General features: G+C 48.0%; 1 protein-coding gene across 2 annotated transcripts in view; it reads left to right on the top strand.

Annotated features, from left to right (window-relative positions):
* Positions 1-22148, top strand: part of CACNA1H (calcium voltage-gated channel subunit alpha1 H) — a 204395-nt gene that overhangs the window by 27342 nt on the left and 154905 nt on the right. For both annotated transcript variants that reach the window (XM_030578503.1, XM_030578502.1), the window contains exon 5: positions 19618-19933. In XM_030578503.1, the coding sequence (XP_030434363.1) occupies positions 19618-19933 (316 nt within the window). The remainder of the gene's footprint in view (positions 1-19617; positions 19934-22148) is intronic.

Below are 22148 nucleotides of genomic sequence, written 5' to 3'. Positions count from 1 at the left end.
TCTTGTGAGACTCCAGAGTTGGCAACACTGCAATAGCAAATGCAGAAATGTCAGAGGGGTGTGTTTGTGTGCATGTGTGTGTTCTGAAACATGTGTTGCAGTTTATTCCTGGTGGGAAGTGCTGGTTACCCTGCTAGGCTGTCTGACTGAATCATCACACATGGCCATTTTCTCTATAAAGCATATGATGACGATGTGTGCTATGTTTCTTTAAAACTCCATCAGGAATCCAACCAGGAGGGGCTGGCCCCAGAAGGATCTAGGTAGCAGTTCTGCAGCGAAAGAGAGGCATAGTAGTTTGAAGGATAAAACTGTTCTCCTTTTTCTTTCATCTAGCTCATTGTTCAGCGCTAGATGAAAGCTACTTCTGAGATTCTTTACCATTGTCACATGATAATGTCATCTATAGCATCACAGGTTCCTTCCGCCTCACTGGTTCCTCAAGTTTCTCTCCTGATCGGAGCAATTAAGCTTTAGCCTGAAGTGTGCTTGTCTAGGGTGCGTGTTCGGTGTCCTGATTGCCTCTAGGATGCTAGCACTTTTTCTGGTGGGTTGGCTTCAAGAATATCCCAAATGCAAATGGAAGAAACCCAGACAATTCCTTGAACATGATAATTGCAGGTATCATTCCCCATATGTGGCACGTTCCTCCTCAACTCCTGCCAGGATTTGTGCTGCATGTAGGTCATTTTCCTTAGATGGGCAATAAGGCCTCCGTTTTGTCCTCTGTCCTGGATGACACAGTCATTTCAGCCTTCTGAATGAACCCGTTATTTGGGCAGATACCATGACTACTAAACACAATCTGGTAAACTCCACTCATTTTTAGCCCCCTCTCCACCAGAATGAGTAAACCCTCATGCTCCATTAGGAAAGAGAGGGGGAGGGGAAATGCAGATTGTTGGGATTGGGACTCCCAAAACAAGCCTCTGTGTTGCCCCAAAACATGAAAGCTAGAGGTGATTCCACTCAGGCCTTAATCACATATTATCATATTTTACTAAAGGGCTCAGCAGATGCTTGAATGCGAATGCACGTGTACCCTGTGATGAGTATCTGCTCAGGTACCAGTAGCCTTCTGGGTAGTTTTTGAGAATGCCCTGGTGGGACCCTATGAATAGACCAAAATCAGACCCTGCTGTCTTCTCGCAGAGTGTGCAAAAGCAATTTGCTGTGGGATTAGCTCTGTGGAAAATAAACGTCTTCTGTGCTGTACCAGTAGATCTGTTATAGAACGTGTTTGCAAATATACGTTTCACGCGGTGTAAAAAGTGGACACCGTGCGCTGTAGCGCAAGGAGGGTGAGGTTGGCAGCCAGGAACATGAGAGCTCTCCTCTCGGTTTTGGCAATGACAGTGCAGTTTTGGGGTAGGTCACTTAGCTTTTCTGTGCCTCCGTTTGCCCGTCTGTAAAATGAGACTGTTCTGCAAAGCTCCGTTACAGCCACACAGTTTGTTGGTGCTTGCACAATGCTGTGAACATGTAGAGTGTCGTTTTATAAGGCAGTAGAGAGAGCAGGGGCGCTGGAACAGCTATGCCCTTCCACTTTTTCTGGCTATGGGGGTGAGTGACGGAGGTAGCAGGTGGAGAGGAGTGAGCGGGGCGTGGGGGGAAAGAGGTGGCGCGGGAGCGGGGCCTTGGGGGGGCGTGGAAGAGGAGGTGCGGGAGCAGGGCATCGGGGGGGCATGGAAGAGGGGGAACAGGGCCTCGGGGGGCATGGAAAAGTGGCCGGGGGGGCACGGTTCAGTAACCTCTGGCCCCGCCCCACTTTTCGGGCACTACCACCGCTCCTGATAGAGATCCTATTGCCATGTGCAAAGGGGGCTTCATTCTTATAATTAGTTAAACTAAGAGGCATGGCACGGCATGGGACATTAGGAAAAAGTTCCTAACTGTCAGGGTAGTTAAACACTGGCATAGATTGCCTAGGGAAGTTCTGGAATCTCCATCTCTGGAGATATTTAAGAGTAGGTTAGATAAATGTCTATTAAGGATGGTCTAGACAGTATTTGATCCTGCCATGAGGGCAGGGGACTGGACTCGATGACCTCTCGAGGTCCCTTCCAGTCCTAGAGTCTATGAGTCTATGAGTCTATGTATTGGGTATGTCCCTTGTGTCAGGGACACAGGAATAGCATCAAGGTAGTGGAGCACATGCGGTCCCTCTGCTACGTTTGACAGCACTTGTGACTAAGAAGCACTGGAGAATCGCAGGGTGGAAGAGCCCAGCCTGACGCTAGGCTCAGTCACAGAATGGCAGTGGAGAGAAACACATCTGCGGGCCTTAAGGTACTTAACAAAGGGAAGAGAGATGGATGTTTGAGGATCAGATCTTCCTGGGCGGATCAAAATCTCTCACTATACCTTAACTTTTTTTTTCCCACTCTTTATGTAGCAACATGTCAGGGGAAAAAGTGAGAGCTTGAATGCTGTCGAAATCCATGTTGTCTTAGAGCTGGAATGGCTGGTGTTTTCATGCACGTAGCTGTCTCCTATTCAAAGAAGGAGAACACTGATGAGAAACCAGGAAGGCCTAGACAAAAGGGGAGAATCTGACCAAAGTGGGGGAGAAACATTGAGAGAACCTTTAGGAAAAAGTCAAAAATCGGGATGTGGGGAATAGAGAGCTGGAACCCCTAAGAGAACAAAACTGTGCCTTGCTAAGACGAGTAAATGGGAGCAGCAGTGATTATAAAGGAAGCTCAGGATATGAGTGCCATATCTGAGAGCCAGGATCTCCCCCGGCCACTCAAGCCAAGGTCACTGCTCCTCTTATAAGTGGTGCATATCACAGCTGGTATCTTGAAATATGGCTCTACAAATGCAGTTGCGTGTTTCCAAAGATATTCAGCTTATCAAAGGAAAAACTCGGAGCCTCTAGACCTAGGCCTAAACCAACCTCCCTGAAATTTAGGGTGTTCAGGATCTGGATTTGAATCTGAGCATTACAGATTGAGCCCATATTTATGTCATATATGTCCTAGCACCCACCTTAACAGCCACACCAACCTGGATCCAGACTGAATGTATGAAGATTTTTGGTAACTCCCAGATGAATATGAACTGTGGTTTGGATTCATAATGAAAATCCTGTAGAAAAATCTCACTTCCGAGAAGGCTAAAGATGGACGTTAAGCACACAGGAGGGAGGAAGTGCCTGAGTTCAGGCTGGATGTGCAACTTTAACTCTGTCCCCTTATGTGTATGGATTATGACACCCCCTCAATTACCGCATCATATCCTATTTGTGACTACCTAGTATTTGCAGCATGTGTTTCATCTTACCCAGTGTGCAGAGACCATCCCTCAGTTCTGATGCAGGACTCCTGAGGCCTATCTCACTCTGATTCTGTGACTGCCTTGTTGTGTGATCTAGGACAAGTCACTTTACATCTCTGGGCCTCTGTTTATTATATAAAACAGGCATTGCAACATTTATTCCACTGGCCAGCGATGCTGAGAGACATGATGCTAGGAAGCCCTTTTAGAACCTCAAATAAAAACTATTATGCATGTTCAGATCTCTATGTATCAGCAGTCCTCTGAGTCTGAGATGTCACTTCCCCCCCCCCACGTCTTATTGCTCTGATACCGATGACCCAGAGTTCTCTAGCCAGTGCCAATCAAAGACCACGTAGCGTACTTCAGGACTTTCCATCAGTCATAAGATAATCACACAGTTGTCATTTAAAAGCTCATGAAGCTGTGTTAACACTGCGCTCTGAGAGATTGCATTTCCATTTTACAGTGAGCAAGCACAGTGTGAGGGCAGCATTTTGGGCACCTGGAGCAGAGCGCTGTAATTGACATAGGCGGCTCTCTCTAATTTCTTTGACGGGTTTGCGTCCCCATAGTCAAAATTATGTATGGGGGGGGCGGTTTGCTGCAAAGTGGAGCCTTTAAAAATTAACCACACGGGGATCACTTGCTAAGTACGAAAACTAACCAGCACAGAGGAACAGGCTGTTACATAACGTCCATTAGCTGCATCAAAGGCACTGCAGGATTTTCTAATCAAGGGCTCAATTCTTATCATTAAGAGCTAAATTGGGTTCCCTGCATTGAGCCTGAGTCACCGGACTTGGTGCCGAGGGAGGGGGTCCTTGGCTCCAGGCATGGCAGCACTTCTGTGGCTACTACTTTTCCTAACACTTGGTCTACAGGGAACAGTAGCAGGTGGATCCAAGTTGCTGTGTATCGATTTTCCATGTCTGCCACCTACAAATCCAGTTGCTTATGGATGTACAGGGAGTCACTAGCAGCTGGGCTCCGGAAGGCTTAGGGGGTGCAAATGCTCTGGATCTGATTCTACTGTTAGTTACACTGGAGTAACAGTGTAAGGCCTTGCGCCTCTTCCATTGTATCTGGGGCCCTCTGCAGCCCTGAAAGAAGGAACAGGGCTCGCATAGTTCCCTTTATGGCCAAATGTTGCTCCAGAACTTCCACTTCGACTCTTGTTCTCTATGGAGTGAGAGATCACTCCTAAAACTGCATTTGGTTTGTATAAAATAGCCCCACTCACCACCACCACCCCAGTGCTTGGCCTCAAACTGGGAGTGAATGATTTTTGAGGCTTGATCAAAATTTGTACCTTATCATCTGTCTTTTTAATTCCCCCCGAGTCTGCGCTTCTGGGTGCCAGCAAAACGTTCACAGAGGCAGACGCAGTGAAATCCCACAGGAAGGGATGTTTCTGGATGATTTTTTACTTGACTGCAAATCTCAGAAGAAAGCTTGTTCTTCCAAGAATCCAGTGCAGTTTTTCAGTCCCAAAGAATCCAACCCAGCGCCTGCTAAGCTTCATGGCAGCACCCACGTTGACTTCAGTGGGAACAGGGTCAAGACCAAGAGTTCTGAAATCATCTTCTGGATTTTTGAGAGAATGGAATAGAACCCCCAAACCTTTTGAGGTTTGTCCTGCTAGATAGAGAACAAATCCCAGTGGAAATATTCACTGTGGTCACCCTGCTGATGGAATACTTGTCCCCTTGGGCATCCTGAAAGGCTCTTGAAGGGCTAAATTCTGCTCTCATTTTTACAACCACCACCCCGTGTATTTCAGCACGGCCCCAATAACTTCAGTGTCACCCATACTACTGTGGTAGACGTTGGCGTAAGTGCATTATTCAGTGCCACCCCACTGAATAGCAGAAACAAATGGGGTGGCTCAGACAGGCTTGTGACAGAGGAAGTTCCTACATCATTGGGGGGAGGGATAGCTTAGTGGTTTGAGCATTGGCCTGCTAAACCCAAGGTTGTGAGTTCAATCCTTGAGGGGGCCACTTAGGGATCTGGGGCAAAATCAGTACTTGGTCCTCCTAGTGAAGGCAGAGGGCTGGACTCAATGACCTTTCAAGGTCCCTTCCAGTTCTAGGAGATGAGTATATATATCTCCATTAATTTAAAATTTTTAAATAGGGCTGCATGGGTGTAACTGAGGGGAGAAATTGGCCCATTTGCTTTAGTGCCCTTGGTAGGTTTTCCCTCCTTGCTGCTGTGAACATTAGGGACATTCCGTGTCCCTGCCCCTTATTGTTCTCCTCAGCCTAAGACAATGGCTGCTAGACCTTTGATGTGCCCTTGGTAGGTTTTCCCCCCTTGCTGCTGTGAACTAGATGTGTCTGGCCCTCAGTCATGCCTTTCAGCTCCAGGGAGAGCAGTCAAAAGGACGAAAAAACCCTTATGCATTAGACATAGTATTAAAATTAAACCATGGCTTTAAACAGAGGCAAAGAGAATAGACATCTGTACTGAAAGAGGAATGAGATTCTGGTCATTTAGTGTCATTTGCCACTAGGGACATTAGGGACATTCCGTGTCCCTGCCCCTTATTGTTCTCCTCAGCCTAAGACAATGGCTGCTAGATCTTTGACGTGCCCATTGGACAGAAGGACACACCAGAGCTTTCCTCTCATCTGGGCCTGCTGCTGAAGGCCAAGACCAAAGAGATGGGCATGAACTTTTCCCATTCTATTCAGCTGCCAGAGGGGGACAACAGTCCAGAATATGAGAAGGGGGCAGGTGCTTGGGTAGTCAGCAAAGACTAGAATCCCAGTTCTGATTTCCCGAGCACCCCAATAAATTGAGAGTGACTCCCGTGCAAATACAGAGCCCGAGTCTCTGCAGCCCTGCTAGCATTACACCAGTGCGATATAAAATGCTACCCGGTGAGAATGATGGGATTTTAAACCCACTTTGCGCTGGTGTCAATGACTTTCATCTAGCACTGAACAATGACTATACAAGGGGCAGGGAAGAATCAGACCCGTGACATTTAACTGGAGTAACCAGTGTAAGTGAGATCTGCCTCTGGCCCTTTGACTACAAGTTCTAGTTAATTTCCTTTGAAGAAATTCGGCAAAAGAGCTGTGACGTGTCGTATTTAGCTCATGCTGCCAGACAGGTAGAACACGAGCTCTTCAGTCTTAACTAACTCCAGAGCCGCTCCACGCTGCAGTGCCTTTGGCTGCTTGGCTTTTTTAAAGTGTTCAGGAAGTAGGTATAGGGCATTGCAGACAGCTCTGTGGGTTTGTGTGAAAGGTGCTTGTGAGTGTAGCTTCTCTGGCCTTTCTGGCTTTCCTTAAGGCAGTGGATTTGTCAGTCTGATTTCCCCTGGAGAGGAATTTCCTCTCGAAGGGCCCAATCCAGTGAAGTTCTGAGTGCTCTCAACTCCCCCTGGCTTCATGGGACATCCAGGGCACTCAGCACCTGGCAGGAGCGTGCTCATCGTGAGCTCAAAAGCCTGTAGATAAAGATAAACTACTGCCTTCCTTCCTGGAGGATAGGTCCTCTGAACTGGCATTGAGGCACGCTTGCAAGGCAGCGGGCGGGGAGGTTGGACTGCCACTGCTTGGTGTTAGAACTGAACGGTGTTGTTAATACTACATCTCCACTAGACAAACAACTGCAACAAGCACGACAGACACAGACAGGCCAAATGGCAGAGAAAGAGGTGCTAATCCACTCTTCATTTCTGGTGCGTTTGTCCTCCCAGCCCAGGGGTCTAGCGGTGAGTGGATTCACAACCATTAGCAAGTTATGCAGAGGATGTCTATTTGCAAATAACAATATAACCAGCTGGCCTGTTCCCCCCCCCCCACACACCCGAACAAGGTAGGTGGTTTCAGATGAGTAGCTTCCATTTGGTTCATGGATCTCACCGGCTTTTTACCATTGGGTGATGGTTTTGCTTTGCATTTTTTTTACGCATTTGGAATCGCTGACAGGCTACATGGTACAACTGGACACCAAGAAAGGACCTTAATTTTGCTACATTGCTACCATGTCATGAGATTGTTTCTTATGGCCACTACAGCAAACGTAGAGCACAGCCATTGTGAGCAGCCGCAGTGCCAGCTTTTGAAATGGGATGGGAAGGGGGAAAAGTGGAGTCTCAATTCTGTGGCCTCCTTAGCAGCATAGACCCAAAGGAGCAGCACTGGTTACTCAGAGCCAGCAAAGATTCTTGGTAAAAATCAGCCCTGGTGTAAGTGGACACAATGCTGTGGATGCCCGTTGGCTGTGTTTTGCCCTCTGTGGAGGATGTTCATTTTTTTAAAAGTGATTTTAGTGCAGGTGCAAAATTGAGCAAAAGAGGCAGAAAAAACCCAGGTCTGATAATGTAAGAATGAAGCCAAACTTCTCTCCAAACCTCACAAGCAGATCTTTTCCTGGCTTCAAAAATCATTAGTTAACCGGGCTTCCCCTAGAAGTCTCCCGCCAATGCACTGACCAGATCTGACCCTACCTAGCTTGTTAGATCACCGCCCAAGGTGGTACAGCTGCAGATATTTATCCTCTAGCAGAAATGTCTGGCATGGTGCCCATCTCTCTGCCCTCACCAAGCCTTTGTTTCACTAGCCACATTTACTGTCCTTCTGCCCAGTTTTAATGTACAGAGGGGAGTGTATCAAATCAAGAGGTTAAATATAACCCAGGAGGGAGAGAGGGTGCAATGGAAAAGATTGATTTGGGAAGACAAACATGTATTAACTGACTTGCAGCTGGGAGGACAGATAGCTACAAACTCGTGTGTGTCATAGAGCATTGCACTGTGTCTGATTACACTGGACTGGGATGGACAGTTTTCATAATAACCAGGGTGGAAGATTAGGGGATTGGCATCACACGCATACATCGGTCACACCTGCCTGGATCACTCTTGAATCCTTTGTCCATGCTCAGTGATTATGGCATGTGTCTCCGTCCGCACATTTAAACATGAAACAACCGCCAGCAAGTGGGCTTTGGCATCCATCAGCTGCTAATTGTCCAATCATCAATCCAGCTGGTCTCTCCCCCTTTGGAAATCCAGCTCTGCTCTGGGTGGAATCCAAATTATAATTACCCATGAGAGATGGAGCCCTTACCCGCTCCTGCAGCCATTAGCAACCAGTGTGCTCCTGGTTCCAGAGTTGGGGAAGGGGGTTGCGTGTAGGCCACTGAAGGTAATGAGCCTCTGCTTAGTTTGAATCTGTCTGGCTAATTACAATGGTTCATCTGCTGCCCTCCAGCCTGGTGTGGTTTTCCTGGGTGAGCAATTAGAGGCTGCTTCAAAGGGCATGTCATCTGAAATGCCACGAATGGATCAAAACAGATTCTGGTCAAAATTGCCTTCTTGGTTTTTAAGCTGGTGCCCAGAGAGGGCAAATGTCTTGTTCCAAGGACCCAGTCAGCAGAACTGGCAACTGAACCCAAATCTTCCAGGTCCCCTGCCAACGCCTAAGCCACAAGACCCTCCTTCTTCTCATGGTGGCTCTTCCTGCAGCAGTACGCACGCCTGTGTACTGAGCTTACCTGCCAGGATCCATGACACAGGTTTCCAACTCCATCACTCTGGGAGATTTTATGTTTCTCCTCTGCTTAGGAGTTTTAACCAGAGGAGGACACACGAGGAATCTGAAGAGTAACACATCGCCTGCACCTCGCTGGGTGGAACTGTCTTGCTTAGCCCAAGCCACTTTTGTTCTGTTTGCTGCTATATTCTTGTCAGCAAACCCAGGAGTTGGAGCACGTGGTGCTAAAATGCCCTTTTCTTCACCTGGTTAAGACCAAACGCTGCCATAATTCCAGGAACTCTCTGGATAACTGGGACTGCAAGATGAGAGAGCACCCAACGGCAGAAACTTCTCTTCTGACGACGTGGGAACATGTAGATTTTCCTTACAGGTTCGAAGGCTTTTGCAAAACAGTACTTGCCCTGTAACTGAACTCAGAAGACCTGGATAACAAGGATGGGCTTGTTAACTACCGAGGAAAAATAGGCAGTTGCTAGGCGACCCCATGGGTTTGTTACTGTCAGAGGTGGTGCTAGCCTATTGGGGGACCCCTACACACAACACATAATAGGCAACAAATAGGGGGACCCGTTGAGCTGCTCGTGGCCCTAAGGAATTGCTTAGTCTGCTTAGGCCTTGGGCTGGAGCTGATTACTGTTGCGCTTTCTAACACCGTCAAGCAGCTGAGGGTATCTTCCTGCAGCCCAGAAGTGAGACCGGGGGATAAAGTCTCTTTATTATATGTATAACAAGCTGGCTCCTACGGACTCTGACCATGCAGACCATGGGTGTGTCTTCGTCATGTGAGAGACCCCTTCCAATGGGAGGCGCTCTGGTCATAGCACAGGACTAATTGTAAAGAGACATTACCAGACTGTTCTACAGTTACCTTGCTGCAAAGTCAGCCAGTACACAGCACGATGCAATGGGGGAAAGGTTTGGCCGATGCTCTTTGGGGGGTTGGCTCCGTGTTAGCCACGCCCAGATGACACAAACTACAGGTTGCTGACTCTAGAAGCTGCATGTTGCTGTCTCCCTTGGAAGTCTGAGGGTGCTAAGTCACTGCTAGTGGGTTTCAGACGTGTGGCTTTATGGCATTTATGGAGTTTCATACCTATGGGCTGGAAGAGGAAAAGCCGTCACCTCCAGCACAGCGCTTGGAAACGCTGTTTTGCATCACGTTGTCAAAGGGAACATTTGGGCCAGAAACGTCGAGGTCTCAAACAGTAAATGAGAATGGCAGCAGGCAGGGGAGCTCCGGGTCTATTTCCGTGCAGTAGCTGGAACTGCTGTTACATCGGGTTTGGTTTTTCTGCATGCGCTGCATCTAAAAGGTCACGGCAAGGAAGTCAAATGGAATTTATGGAGCAGTACCCGGAGCACCTTGGAACGCAGTGTGCTGCATGCTGAGCCACCAGGATGGGGAAAGTGCCACCATCAATAACAGACTTACTAGGCCGCGTGTGGATGCTGCTTCCCAGGGTGAGCGTATTGTGCGAAGAGTGCTGACTAATAAGAAAGTGAAGCCAAAATGGGGCTGTTCATGTCACCCTCAGCTGCTGCTGCTCCTAGACCCTCCCTCTGTGTTATGCAGAGAGGCCCTACAATTGCTCCCTCAGGCCCGAGAGCCATGGCTGGCCTAATCAGCCCCCGCAGCCTTTGTTCTGCAATGGCGCTGCAGATTCAGCATGCACCCTCCCACGCTGAGCGGCCTTTTGCTTGACAAAGTGACTCTCCAACTTGCTCTGCCCTAGCGTAAATGGGGGCAGTTCCCAGTGCGTTCACTGGGGCTTGGACCCATTTGTGCTAGAGCTGCATTTAATCCAGTGTTTTGCAGGAACAAACTAGCTGCTGCCCCAGCAGTGCCGTGACAGCGCTGAGACCACCAGTGTGTTTCACCTGGAGCCTCTGAGGCAATGCCTCTCACTCCCTAACAGTCTGGGCTCCGACTAGCCAGTGACTGACTGACACAGCCCATAAGCAACCCCCCGAGCTGTCTGTCTTCTCTCTCCCCTGGTCATCACTTCGTGTACTACAGTCATTCTCTCCCTGGTTATTTTGTAGCCTAGCAGGCTGCTGAAAATCAAACTCTCTGAGAAGGCCACCGTGAAGAGACAATTGGCACAGGATGTAACATGCCCATGCGGCTTCCACCCACACGCAGCCTCCAGCAGATGTCAGGTGCATTCCTGTGCCTTTTGTTCCTCTAAGGCCCAACTGCAGACAGTGAGGATGTCTGCTGATTATGTTCCAAGCAAACTTTCTTCTGGTGTGTGGGGTTTTGGTTTTTTTACTCTTCCTTACCCCCTCCCCAAATCTTTCAGCTACCTCCATGTGCTGCTGCTCTCTCTCCCCTGAAAACGTCCACACACTTATACACCTGTCTTGGCACATTGTAATCCTCCACAAGAATCTCCCTCTCTCTGTGTGACGACGTAACATTCGATCGCATAACAAGAACAGCAGGAATACAGCACTCGGACTGTTCTTCAGCCTGTTTTTGGATGAAAATTTCCCTTGGAACAAAAGAGGCTTGTGGGTGGCCAGGAGGAATTCAGGCAGGCTGAGAAGATGCAATGTTTTAATGTGCCATCTCTGTCTCTTCAACTCAAGATGCAGATGCTCTGTATAGTCTGACACGTCCTGTGGGCCGGAAATGGGGCCCAGTGTGAGGCCCTGAGACAGGGCACGGAGAGCTCGCCTTGACCTTGGCAAATAAGGAGTTAATAGCAATCCACATTCATTCCAGCTCTCCAGTGAAGGGGCCATAAAACCGGCTGCTTCAAGAACAGGAAGGGAGAGACTGGGATGGGGGAAGACTGATATCTGACCCTGGGGGTGATGGCTAGACCCCTCCCTTGAGCCCAGGAACAGAGTTTTATCTGATGCACTGGGCCCAAGCCGGAAGGAGAGGGAGATCCTCAGCTGGTGTGAGTCGTCCTAGCTCCATTGTGGAGCTGTTCTAAGGTTCTCCTTGGGAAAGGATCTGAACGGCAGAGCTTGTGTGTTCACTATTTCTCCATGGAAAAGGCAAATTATACAGGATGAAGAAAAACCAGAGTTTTGTGCTGAATGGTTTCACCGGTGTACAGGCCCCATAAATCTCTACCATACGCAATAGGCAGCTGGATTTTCAGAGATGCTGAGCCTCTGTACCCCATTTGACTTCAGCTGGTGTTGCATCTGCCTGTGCCATCCTGAAGCAAATCCAATAAGGGAGAGATCCCTGCTGCCATGCTTCTGTCTATTTCCAGGCCCTAGATTCCATATAAATAAGATGTCATTTATTTCCCCTGGGCCTCTTCAGCTCAGAGAAGCAGACTCCAGTTTTTTATTGCAGTATTGGTAGCGATTTCCCAGCTTGGTTTACTGATGCTTCTCTTAAAAATGCCTGGGTGGATGAATAAGACAAACTGCACAGGAGCCATTGGTTTAGCTGGGACTTCCCCCGTGCTTGGTCCTTGAGTTTTAACTGTTAAACCATGCAGTCTCCGACAAGATTGTGGCTGGTGCAGGCTCAGAGATTTGGTGGGTGAATAGCCCCTGTTTTGAAGCAGTCATTTAATTGCAGGGATGAATGTTAGAGGAACATCTTCCTACACCCCCTTCTAAACTGGGCCTTAGATCTAACTGCTTAATAACTGACCTTCAGTTTCCACACCTGTACAGTGGGGATAACGCTACTGTCTGCCTGTGTAAAGAGCTTTGAGAACTACTGAGGAAAAGTGCCAGAGAAGAGCTAGCTATTTTTTGTTATTTTATAACAGAAAAATCTATTCTTTGTCCACTCCTGCCCCCAGATAATCTCATGTTATTGCTTGCTTAGCTAATGGCTCCACTAGGCCCCTGAAATCTGGAATCATGAGGAGATGGAGCTGAGCACTATGGTTCTGCGTCTCTAGTTGCAGTATGCCCGTTACCTCAGGCTTCCATCTTAGAAGCTTTGCTGTGATTTCCCCTGCACTTAGGGATTCCATAAGTAAATATACCCAGAGTTGCTGAAAACCTCACAGACGTGTTCTCAGTTGCCCTCTGGTCTGATTTTGTTATTTAAGATGTTCCCACCAGTCCTCCCCTTCCACACCCAAAGGTTGGTCTGGCTGGCAAGGACTTTAGTGCTGGAGGTGGCAAACGGACGGGCATTACTCACAGAGTTAGCAGGGTTGCGGAAGGAGTCAAAGGCAGAACACTACTTTCCAAGCAGCAATGGCAGCAGTAGAGCAGAAAAATCATAGAATCCCGTCTAGAGCAGGGTGACCCATGGGTGGCTGGGTGGGAAATGACATGTAACTAGCTCAGTTTGCCATTAAATAGCAAATTATCCATTGGACTCGCTCTATTTCCCAATCCATGGAGCTGATTGGATGTTTGTTTGAGAAGTGTTTCAGTTACCAGGGGGGCAGAGGAGACAAACTTCACAGTGAATGATGTTCACAGCAAATCCTACCATCAGCGCTGCCCTGCGAAGTTTGTGCCGTCCCTGGATCGCAGTTACTGAGTGCCATAACTTTGTAGAAGGACTTACGTGAAGGCTTAAAGCGATAGGTTAAAAGTAAAGCAGTATGGCTGTGTTTATGGGATTTAATTAAATTCTCATTAGCGAGTACCTGGAATTTCACTATGCACTTCACAGAAACAAGGACTGGCCCCTACCCTGAATGTGGGATTAGTCCTGCTTTGAGCAAGGGGTGGGACTAGATGACCTCCTGAGGTCCCTTCCAACCCTGATATTCTATGATTCTATGAAAGTAAAATATAAGTTCTATCTGAGGCCTGTTGCTTTTTTCCTTATTTATTGATTGGTTTTATTTAATTATTACATTGCGCCTTAGATGTGCGTGGTGCTGTACAGAGCAGATCGCGTGTCTGCACTTGCACTTTTCACGCTAAACCAGTGGTAAAGTATCTGTGCTTGGTCTGCACTAGCACTTCAACATTACTGGTACTAGTGGATCTGCATGAGTGCTAGACAAACAGTGTGAAAAGTCCAAGGCTCTGACACTCCATTGCTTTGCCCCAGAAATTACAGGTGTAAGTAAAGATTAGTGAAAAGGCACACACCAGCCATGCAGCAGTTAATGTCCCCAGTTATCTTAGTCTTCCAGAACCATAAACTGAATCTCAGACTAATTAAATCAGATTGAAGATAAGCATACAGCCTCAGTAATGTGCTTTTGGTTTTGTTTTTTTTTTAATTCTGCCACAACAGAAAGAGTTTGAGATGGCTGATTCGCTCCTTGTTAATGCTCGGCTTACTCTTCCCAGGGACGTGCCTGGAGATGGATTTATTGAAAAGCCAAATCGCTTTTAATTGGAATTTGGGTTTGTCTGAAGTTTGTTCTGTGCACCAAGAGGGGAATTGCTTTTAGTGAGACAAACTTGACTTTTTCAGCAAGAAAGAGGACTCCAGAGGAACCACAGAATGGCTGCTCCTGGCCATGCTTCTCTCTAGTTTGCTAATTAGTTAATTTCTGCTGTAAGCCATTTCTGGAGGTGGACCCATGCCTTGAAGTTTGGAGCCAGGGTTTTGTTTCAGACCTGTTGCTAGCTGACACCTATTGAAAATTGATCCTGCAGGAAAAAAATGAGCAGTCTTGTGGGACTATGTCGTGAGCCTGATGTTGCAATCCCTGCACCTGCAGAAAACGTGGTTGTGATCTGTCAGCATGTGGCATTGTTGGGGCTTTGTATTGTGCTGTCGCAACAAAATAACGTGGCTGCATTGACATGAAGATGTGATGAACTAATGGACTGGCCTAACTTCCTGACCTGGCAATGTTGGGCTTGTGATGCACCGACATGACATCACAGTGGTGTGACAACCCTTATTAGCAGGATGCAGCATAAAATTGAAATTAACGAGCAGACCTTATGGTAGCACTATCCTAACCCCATTTGTGATGCTATTGGGGACAAAAAACACGGCCAGTCCTAGATTTTGTGGGGCCCGATGCTGCACCTAAAACTGGGTTCTCCTACCTGCATGTATCCAAATCTTGCCTCCTGTCCACCTGTGAAACCCCTTAGCCTTTGGCAACCCCCTCCCCCACACCCTTAATTATGAGACCACTGGAGCCTCACCACAGAAAGGCATGCTGCAGAGAGCAGAACCAGGCTTTTGTAGGCAGGGAATGGAGAAAGACCGGGAATTGCATCTCTGCTGTGGCTTCCTGGTGCCAGAGCTGGATGGGACAAAATGACCGGGAGCTGGAGAGGGTGCTGTGGGGGGTGGTTCATGTGAGGGAACTGGAACCTCTGGAAGAGCCGACTGGGCTGTCTCATAGGTCTCAGACTTCCTCTAACAGGTCAGCACCTTTGAGCTCCCCCACAATTCTCAGGGCCTTCTTTCTGAGACGGAAGTAGGTAGCCCTGGCAATTCTGAGGTGGAAGTAGGTAGCCCTGGCAAAATCATGTTGGTCTGTGGTCCTTAAGAAACAAAGGAAAGCAAGCTGAGGTTTCCCCACAGAGAAGGACGGGGAGAGACACATTGTTTGGTGTTCCTCTTGGTTTCCTTCCTCCATGCTTGCGCCCCTCAGAGCTGCTGTGCTGCTGGAGAATAGCCATTACCTCAAGAGACAGTTGCAATGGTTAGGTTGACAAACGGGCATCTTCCAAAAGGGCCTTCCCTGGAGAGCAGCCCGCTCCTTTTCCAGGGGTATGTATTCTTAAACCCTTAAAAGCACAGCTGTGGAGTCTAGCACCTAGTCTGCCATGTTTGACAGTCTCTGTTCTGGAGGGACCCAGTGGTGACATAGCAGGAGGGCTGCGAGGTGGGAATGAGGGGCTTTGGCCGAGCTGAGGGAGAGGAGAGACCCAGGGCATATGGCTACAGGCTGGGGGCATCAGCAGAGCTCAGGGGACAAGCCCAGGACTGGAAGCAGGGGATTTTGCCAGTCTGAGTTCAGGAACATCGATCAAGCTCTGTGGGTGTGAAGAGGCCAGGACTGGAGGCTGCCTGTCAGGTTGAGGTGTGTGGGGGACAGCAGGAACCTACAGCCACTCTCCTCGCTATGCCTGACTGCAGTTTGAGTTGTTAATATTTCCCTGAACAACTAATTCAAAACAGCGTTTAAACTTAGTTAAAAAAAAAAAAAAAGGCAGCATAGACAAGTGGGCAGCAGAGCGGGATCCCTTCCATGGCCAGTAATGATCAGAGAGCAGCAAGGAATAAATATTTCATTAAAGCCAAGCTGCCGTGGGCCAGCTTTTCAGGTGATAACTTGCCACAGTATGCAAGGCAATCCCCCTGCTCCTTGCCCAGGCCTGACCTGCTGAATGGCAGCTGGGAACATTTCAGTGTCAAACTTGAAAGGAAAAAGTGTGAGGGCTTCTCAAACAAAAGGAGGTGACGCGGGAAGGGAAGGATCCTGTGTGTGCAAGAGTTCAAGCAGCCAAGCGTTAGAGACCATTCTGTTCCCGCCTGCAGCCAGAGATAGGGTGGCGAGGCGGCTGGAGACCTGCGGCGGAGAGAAACTTTGGCGCTGGTTCCAGCTCTTTAAAAATGTTATCTCCCAGACTGTAGACTAATGAGTCTGGTTCAGAGATGAGTTCCACGGCCTGCCAGATGGGAGACGGACACCGGGTCGCTGCTTAATTGAGGCCAAGGACGGTGCTTCGGGGAAGCTAGTCTAGTCTTAACAAGCCCTCTGAGTGAACAGGAGAGAGCCCCTCAGCCTTCGCCTCTCTCTGTGGGGCTGCGACCTCTTCCCTCACAGGGTGCGGGGGGGGGCACTCCCCCGAATGCTGCGCTGGCTCCTGAGTGGGGACTCACCAATTTGGGGGGGGGATGAGAGGGTTGTTACAGCGCCGGCAGCCTTCCCAGCAGCATTCCCTGTGGCAGCGCAGAGAGCAATGAGGGGGCAAGCCCAGGGCAGGGACCGGAGGTTCTGCGTGGATATGGATGCAGCAAGCTGCAGGCCTCCCCCCTGCAGCTGCTATTCCTACCCATAGCTCAGAAGGATACTGTCTGGGGAGCTGTGCCTCAGCCCCATAGCCTGGCCCTGGGTACGAGGGTTGGAATTCAACTCTCCAAGCTACTAGAATTCAGAGTTTCTCCCCATCTAGCTTCTATGCTTGGACTCAATTCCTCCTGACTCCAGAGCGGTTCCCAGGCAGGCTGAGTCTGTGGTCCCTAGATGGCTGGTGAGTGAGGAACTGAAGGCACGTCTATCCACTGGTTAAAACGATGGCAAAATGGTCGGATTATGCATTTGTAGGGGGTGCATTTCAGGGTCAGGACGTCACACTATTTACATGCAGCTTTTTCACTTCTCTAAGAAGGTAAATAAACAGATCTTCAAGCATTCGTCCTCCTTTGATGTTTGCCAGCTAGCATGATAAATCCACAGTCCTCCCTGTTTGCAGACTCCAGCCTGGCTGGTTTCCGTAATGCCGCTGATCCTTGGTCATGGCAACACTCTTTCTCTCTGCCAATGAATAAGTATCATCAGGGTGACCCTTAACACCTTCTGGCCCTGAGGATGCTCCAAAGAATGGACCAATAGGGTGGGCAGGGAATGTATGATAGCCCTGTAGCTGGTTGGTAGTTTGGATAAAAAGCGGATCCAACTATTGAAATGCTGGAGGTGGGATGGAGTATGGAGGAGGCAGGAACAAACTCTGCTTGGGAGGGAAATGACTTAAATTCTGATCTAGGACCAGTGCCGGCAATATAGGGCTTGATCCAGCTCCCCTGGAAATGAATGGTATAATTCCCTCTAGTTTCAATGGAAGTTGTATCAGGCTCATTGATAGGCCTACATTCAACATAGTGCACACGCACATTAGCCAGAGTAGTGGCCAAAGCTCTTCCCTGATCCCAGCATTTTCCTGTGTTCTTAAGGGCCACAGAACATAAGCTTCCTCTTCAGCTTAGTTCTTTGTAGGTTTGCAAAACCTCCCTGCCCCTGCTCTGAGTTGCCTCTGCCCAAGAGGGAGACTCCAAGCCTTTTTACAGTTCTGGGATCCTGCAACTAATAGGACCCACCTGGTCTGGCGATGAGGGTGCATCAGCAGATTTAACTCCATCTCTGTGCAGGATCCCAGAATTGACACTCTGTAAGAGGCCGTTGCTGAGGGAGAGCTGTACACTGTTTAATTCCTGTTGTCCTATGTTTTTCTAAGTTAATGACTGACTTCTGCGCTTTAATAAGCATGGAAGTGTTTGAAAGCTGAGGACTGGATAAAAGGGACTAAGCCAGGATGGCATAACTGTTTTCTAACCTCAAACTTTGAGCACTAAATTCAGACTTTTGGGGGATTTCGCAGGCTATCGGGACAGTCACTAAAATCTCAGGGCATCCAGCACGGCAGCCAGTGAATAGAACAGAGAACGAACAGGAAGATAGCTGCAAAAAAGACCGTTGTGGAGACCCAGTTATTGTCTGGGTTTATAAAAAGGAGGAGTTAAGAAATCTGGATGTAATTAATGTCCATTATCTGTCCAATTCCAAAGAAAAACTCTGTGTCTTGGTGGTTGGGCATGGAGTGGCTGAGATGGAAATCTCAGGTTTTTCAGTTTCCTGCTGTAGGCAAGAATTTAGGCCCTGCTCTTCTCCTCAGGTTTTCAGAGCAGACCTTTAGGGTTCCCCATATTTGCCACTGGACTGTCAGACTGTCAGTGTGCAAGGTCCGATGCACTAGGGGTATCTAATAAAATCCAGTCATAAAAAACTAGGGATGGAGAAGACTTATTAGGTCTTCTAGTTCACCCCCACCTCCAGGGTCCGTTCTCCAGTGCTTTGAGCTTTTCCTCAGAGAGATGATTCCAGGATCAACTAGCTCTCCTGCCCAGGAATGCTGTTTGTCGGCTTGTCCCCGTGAGGCTGCTCTTGATGATGTCTGTGGCAAGGTTTCAGTGGGAGCTAGATTGAGCCCTACACATCTGAGAACTTGGAAATGCTTATAAGCATTTTGTGCTTTTTTTTTTTTTCCATTCTTTCCTCCATCATTACGGTGTTGTTGTCCTGGTCTGTCGGTCTGTTTCTGCTATTCCAAGGAATGACTCAACCCTAGACACTTTTTCCCATCATCTGGCATTAGGGTACATCCACACTACAGTGTAAGCCCAGGGTTCAAACTCAGGCTCACACCAAACCCTGTTTTAATCTACACACAATAATATTAACCCAGGGTTTGGCCCCAGGATCGCGCGGGGAGGGTCCAAGCCTGACTCAAGTCAGGACCCAAGGTTCAAGCCCTATTGCTTTGCAATGTTGATGCAACCCCATCGGATTGGTGTTCTGGGAGTCCGCCAAAAGTATCCACAATCCTGTGGGCCGAATTTCTTTGTCCTCTGAAAAGTCAATTTGGTGGACAGCCAAGTTTAACTATATTGCACGGTGGACGAAGGGCTAGAGTGGCCACATTTTGGGAGGGTGCTAGGAAGTCTGGAATATGAGTGGTTGGGCTCAGGCCTGCAGAATGTGGTGTAGACACTGGAACCCTAGGTTGGGATCCAGGGTTCAACTATTCCTAACCTGGGTTTACAAATGCATGTGGACGCTCAAGCCCTAGGTTAACAGGGTCTACTAACTTGAGTTCTACTAACCCAAGGGTTACACTTCCTTTTCTCACTGTATTCGCTACAGTTCCAAGACCGCTGGTTTAGAATAACGCTCTTAACTCCTGTTCACTCAGATCTTTTTTTAGGTGAGGTTCTGCCACTCTTTCCCTGTGCTCCAGCCATACCTTGTTTTAACCTACTTTGGGAGTCTGAGGAGAAAAACAATTCTAAATCCTGTGTCAAAATCAGCATCTACCAGGCCATGGCATCTCCTTCTGATGAAACAAATGATGGTATAAGACACTGACTCTCTCTCATCTGCTTTTTTCCCATTAGGACATACAACATTACTTTCCCGCAGCCGTATTACCAGCCGGAAGAAGGGGAGGAGAATCCATTCATCTGCTCGTCCCATCGGGATAACGGCATGCAGAAATGCTCCAATATCCCAAACAGGAAGGAGTACAGGGTGGAGTGCACCTTGAGCATGGACTCCTACAACCAAAACTTGTATAACCCAGATTTCAGCAACAGGAATGCCTGCATAAACTGGAACCAATATTACAACGTATGCAAGGCAGGGGATGTAAACCCGCACAATGGAGCTATTAATTTTGATAACATTGGCTATGCCTGGATAGCTATTTTTCAGGTAGGATTTTGCAACTGTTTGCTTTATCTTGTTTTTTCCCATGTTGCTGGAAGGGGTTTTGACAGATGTTAGTTGAAAAAGGAACATGCCTGCAATAGAATGAAACTGGTAAATAGATGGGACGTGTCAGGTAAATGAACCAAAGAATAAACTCTGTTCTGTTTGGAGAGAGGCAAACTATCATATTTATCAATACATTTTAGAAAAGGGAGTGAAGATTTCTGATAGTAGAAGGGTTTTTCATCTAGCAGACAGAGGCATAACAAGGTTGAGTGGTTGCAAACTGAAACTCAATAAATTCAGTCTAGAAATAAGGTACATTTTTAATAGTTAAGGCCATTAACCATTGGGACAATTTACCAAGGGGATGTGGTGGATTCTCCATCACTTGAAGCCTTTAATTCAAGAGTGAACATCTTTCTAAAAAAAATATGCTCTAGCTCAACCACGAGATATGGGCTTGATGCAAGTATTACTGGGTTAAACTGTCTGGCCTGTGTTATACAGTTAGTCAGATGGGATGATCCTAATGGTCTTCTCTAGCCTTAAAATCTATGAAAATCTGTATATTTAGATGTTCTTCTTGTGCAGTCATTTATACCAGTGCAAAGTGCAATCAGGTCAGAATGGGAGTGTGTTATATTCACCATAGAGGTTTAAATGGCTTCTTAAGCTGTAATGTATCAGATAATCAAGTACTTGGTGCACTGGTCCCTGAGGTCAAAAGCAATAGATACTAAAGTTTCTGGTCCGGAGGCCGTTGTGGCTTAGGGATAGCCTACACACCAACTTTAACTTTTAATTCCCACCTTATGTTATTTCAGTTTGCATCCATGCGTGGGCATTGTTTTTTTCCCAAATGAGTGTTCTGTTTTGATTTAGGAATATCAAACTATAATATACATTTATTCTAAAACAAGAAATAGGTTAGTTCTTTGGTGCGAGTTTCTGTTAAGACCAACCCAGAGTAATACAAACCTGGGGAATAAGGTTAGAAGAGTCTGGCTGAAGCTGTTCCCTATACAAGAGGTACAGAAGGAACATGGTTTTTCTACACACAAGTTGCACTGCTGTAACTAAAGTGATGCAACTTTGTGTGTGGACAGAGTACCTCAGTGTAAGCTTGGCTTACATGTGCAAGCCGAACTGAGGCAAGTCCGGTTTAAACCAAAGTATGCAAATCCATCTGTGATGTGTACCTTCTGGCTGGCCTGGCCAGGATTGTGCCAGGGACCTCCAGAACGAAAAACATGAGCTTGCAACAATTAGCAACTCTTCTTCTCCGTGCATCAGCACACAAGCAGACTTTGAACACACACTGGTGAGTGCATTACACATGCACTAAATTACAGTAGTTTGACTGAACTGAACCTCTAGTTAAACTGGTGCCGCTTTGTGTGTAGATTAGCCCAAAGGAGGAATCACTTCCGATCCCAACAGCAGTGACTTCTAAGTAGATTACCGTGCAGGAATCATCTGATCAACCCCCCGTAGAGGCCTTGTCTTCCCTAGGAAAGTGTGTGTGCTTATCTTGTGTTATCTAACGTGGTAACTAACACAAGGTAAAATCCTAGTTTGTAGTTTTCACATGTTAGCAGGTTAAGATGAACCCCAAACAATTTTCTACACTCTGAGTCTAGTGATGCCCCCCCCACACACAGTCTGGCACCTGAGGCAGCCGCCTCAGTTCACTTCATAGTAAGGCCAGCCCTGCACTGCCATACAGGGTCGGCGCTTCCATTGAGGCGAACTAGGCAATCGCCTAGGGCGCCAGGATTTTCGGGGGGCGGCATTTTGCCGGGGTGGGGGCAGCAGGCGGCTCCAGTGGACCTGCCGCAGTCGTGCCTGCAGAGGGTCCGTTGGTCCACAGCTCCAGTGGACCTCCCGCAGGCACGGCTGCGGCAGCTCCACCAGAGCCGCGGACCAACGGACCCTCCGCAGAAATGGCTGCGGCAGCTCCACCGGTGCCGCAGGAGCGGCAAATGGGGCGGCGAAATGGCCGTGCACCTAGGATGCGAAAAACTCTAGCGCCGGTCCTGCTGCCATTTTTTGCTCCCCTTCACTGTGACTAGCATGTTGACATATATATTACACGGCTGTGCAACGTGTGGTAAATAACACATATGTGTTGCCGAAGAGGGGAGATTGTTGCAGTGAGACCTGCAATGAAGACGGGTGTGACATACCGTTGTTTTTAGCCGCTAATTTGTAGTTT

Source organism: Gopherus evgoodei, chromosome 10 (assembly GCF_007399415.2).
Source record: "Gopherus evgoodei ecotype Sinaloan lineage chromosome 10, rGopEvg1_v1.p, whole genome shotgun sequence".
In the NCBI taxonomy this organism is placed as follows: Eukaryota; Metazoa; Chordata; order Testudines; family Testudinidae; genus Gopherus; species Gopherus evgoodei.
Note: the sequence above shows the minus strand (reverse complement) of the source record. Positions and strands in the feature narration are given on the sequence as shown.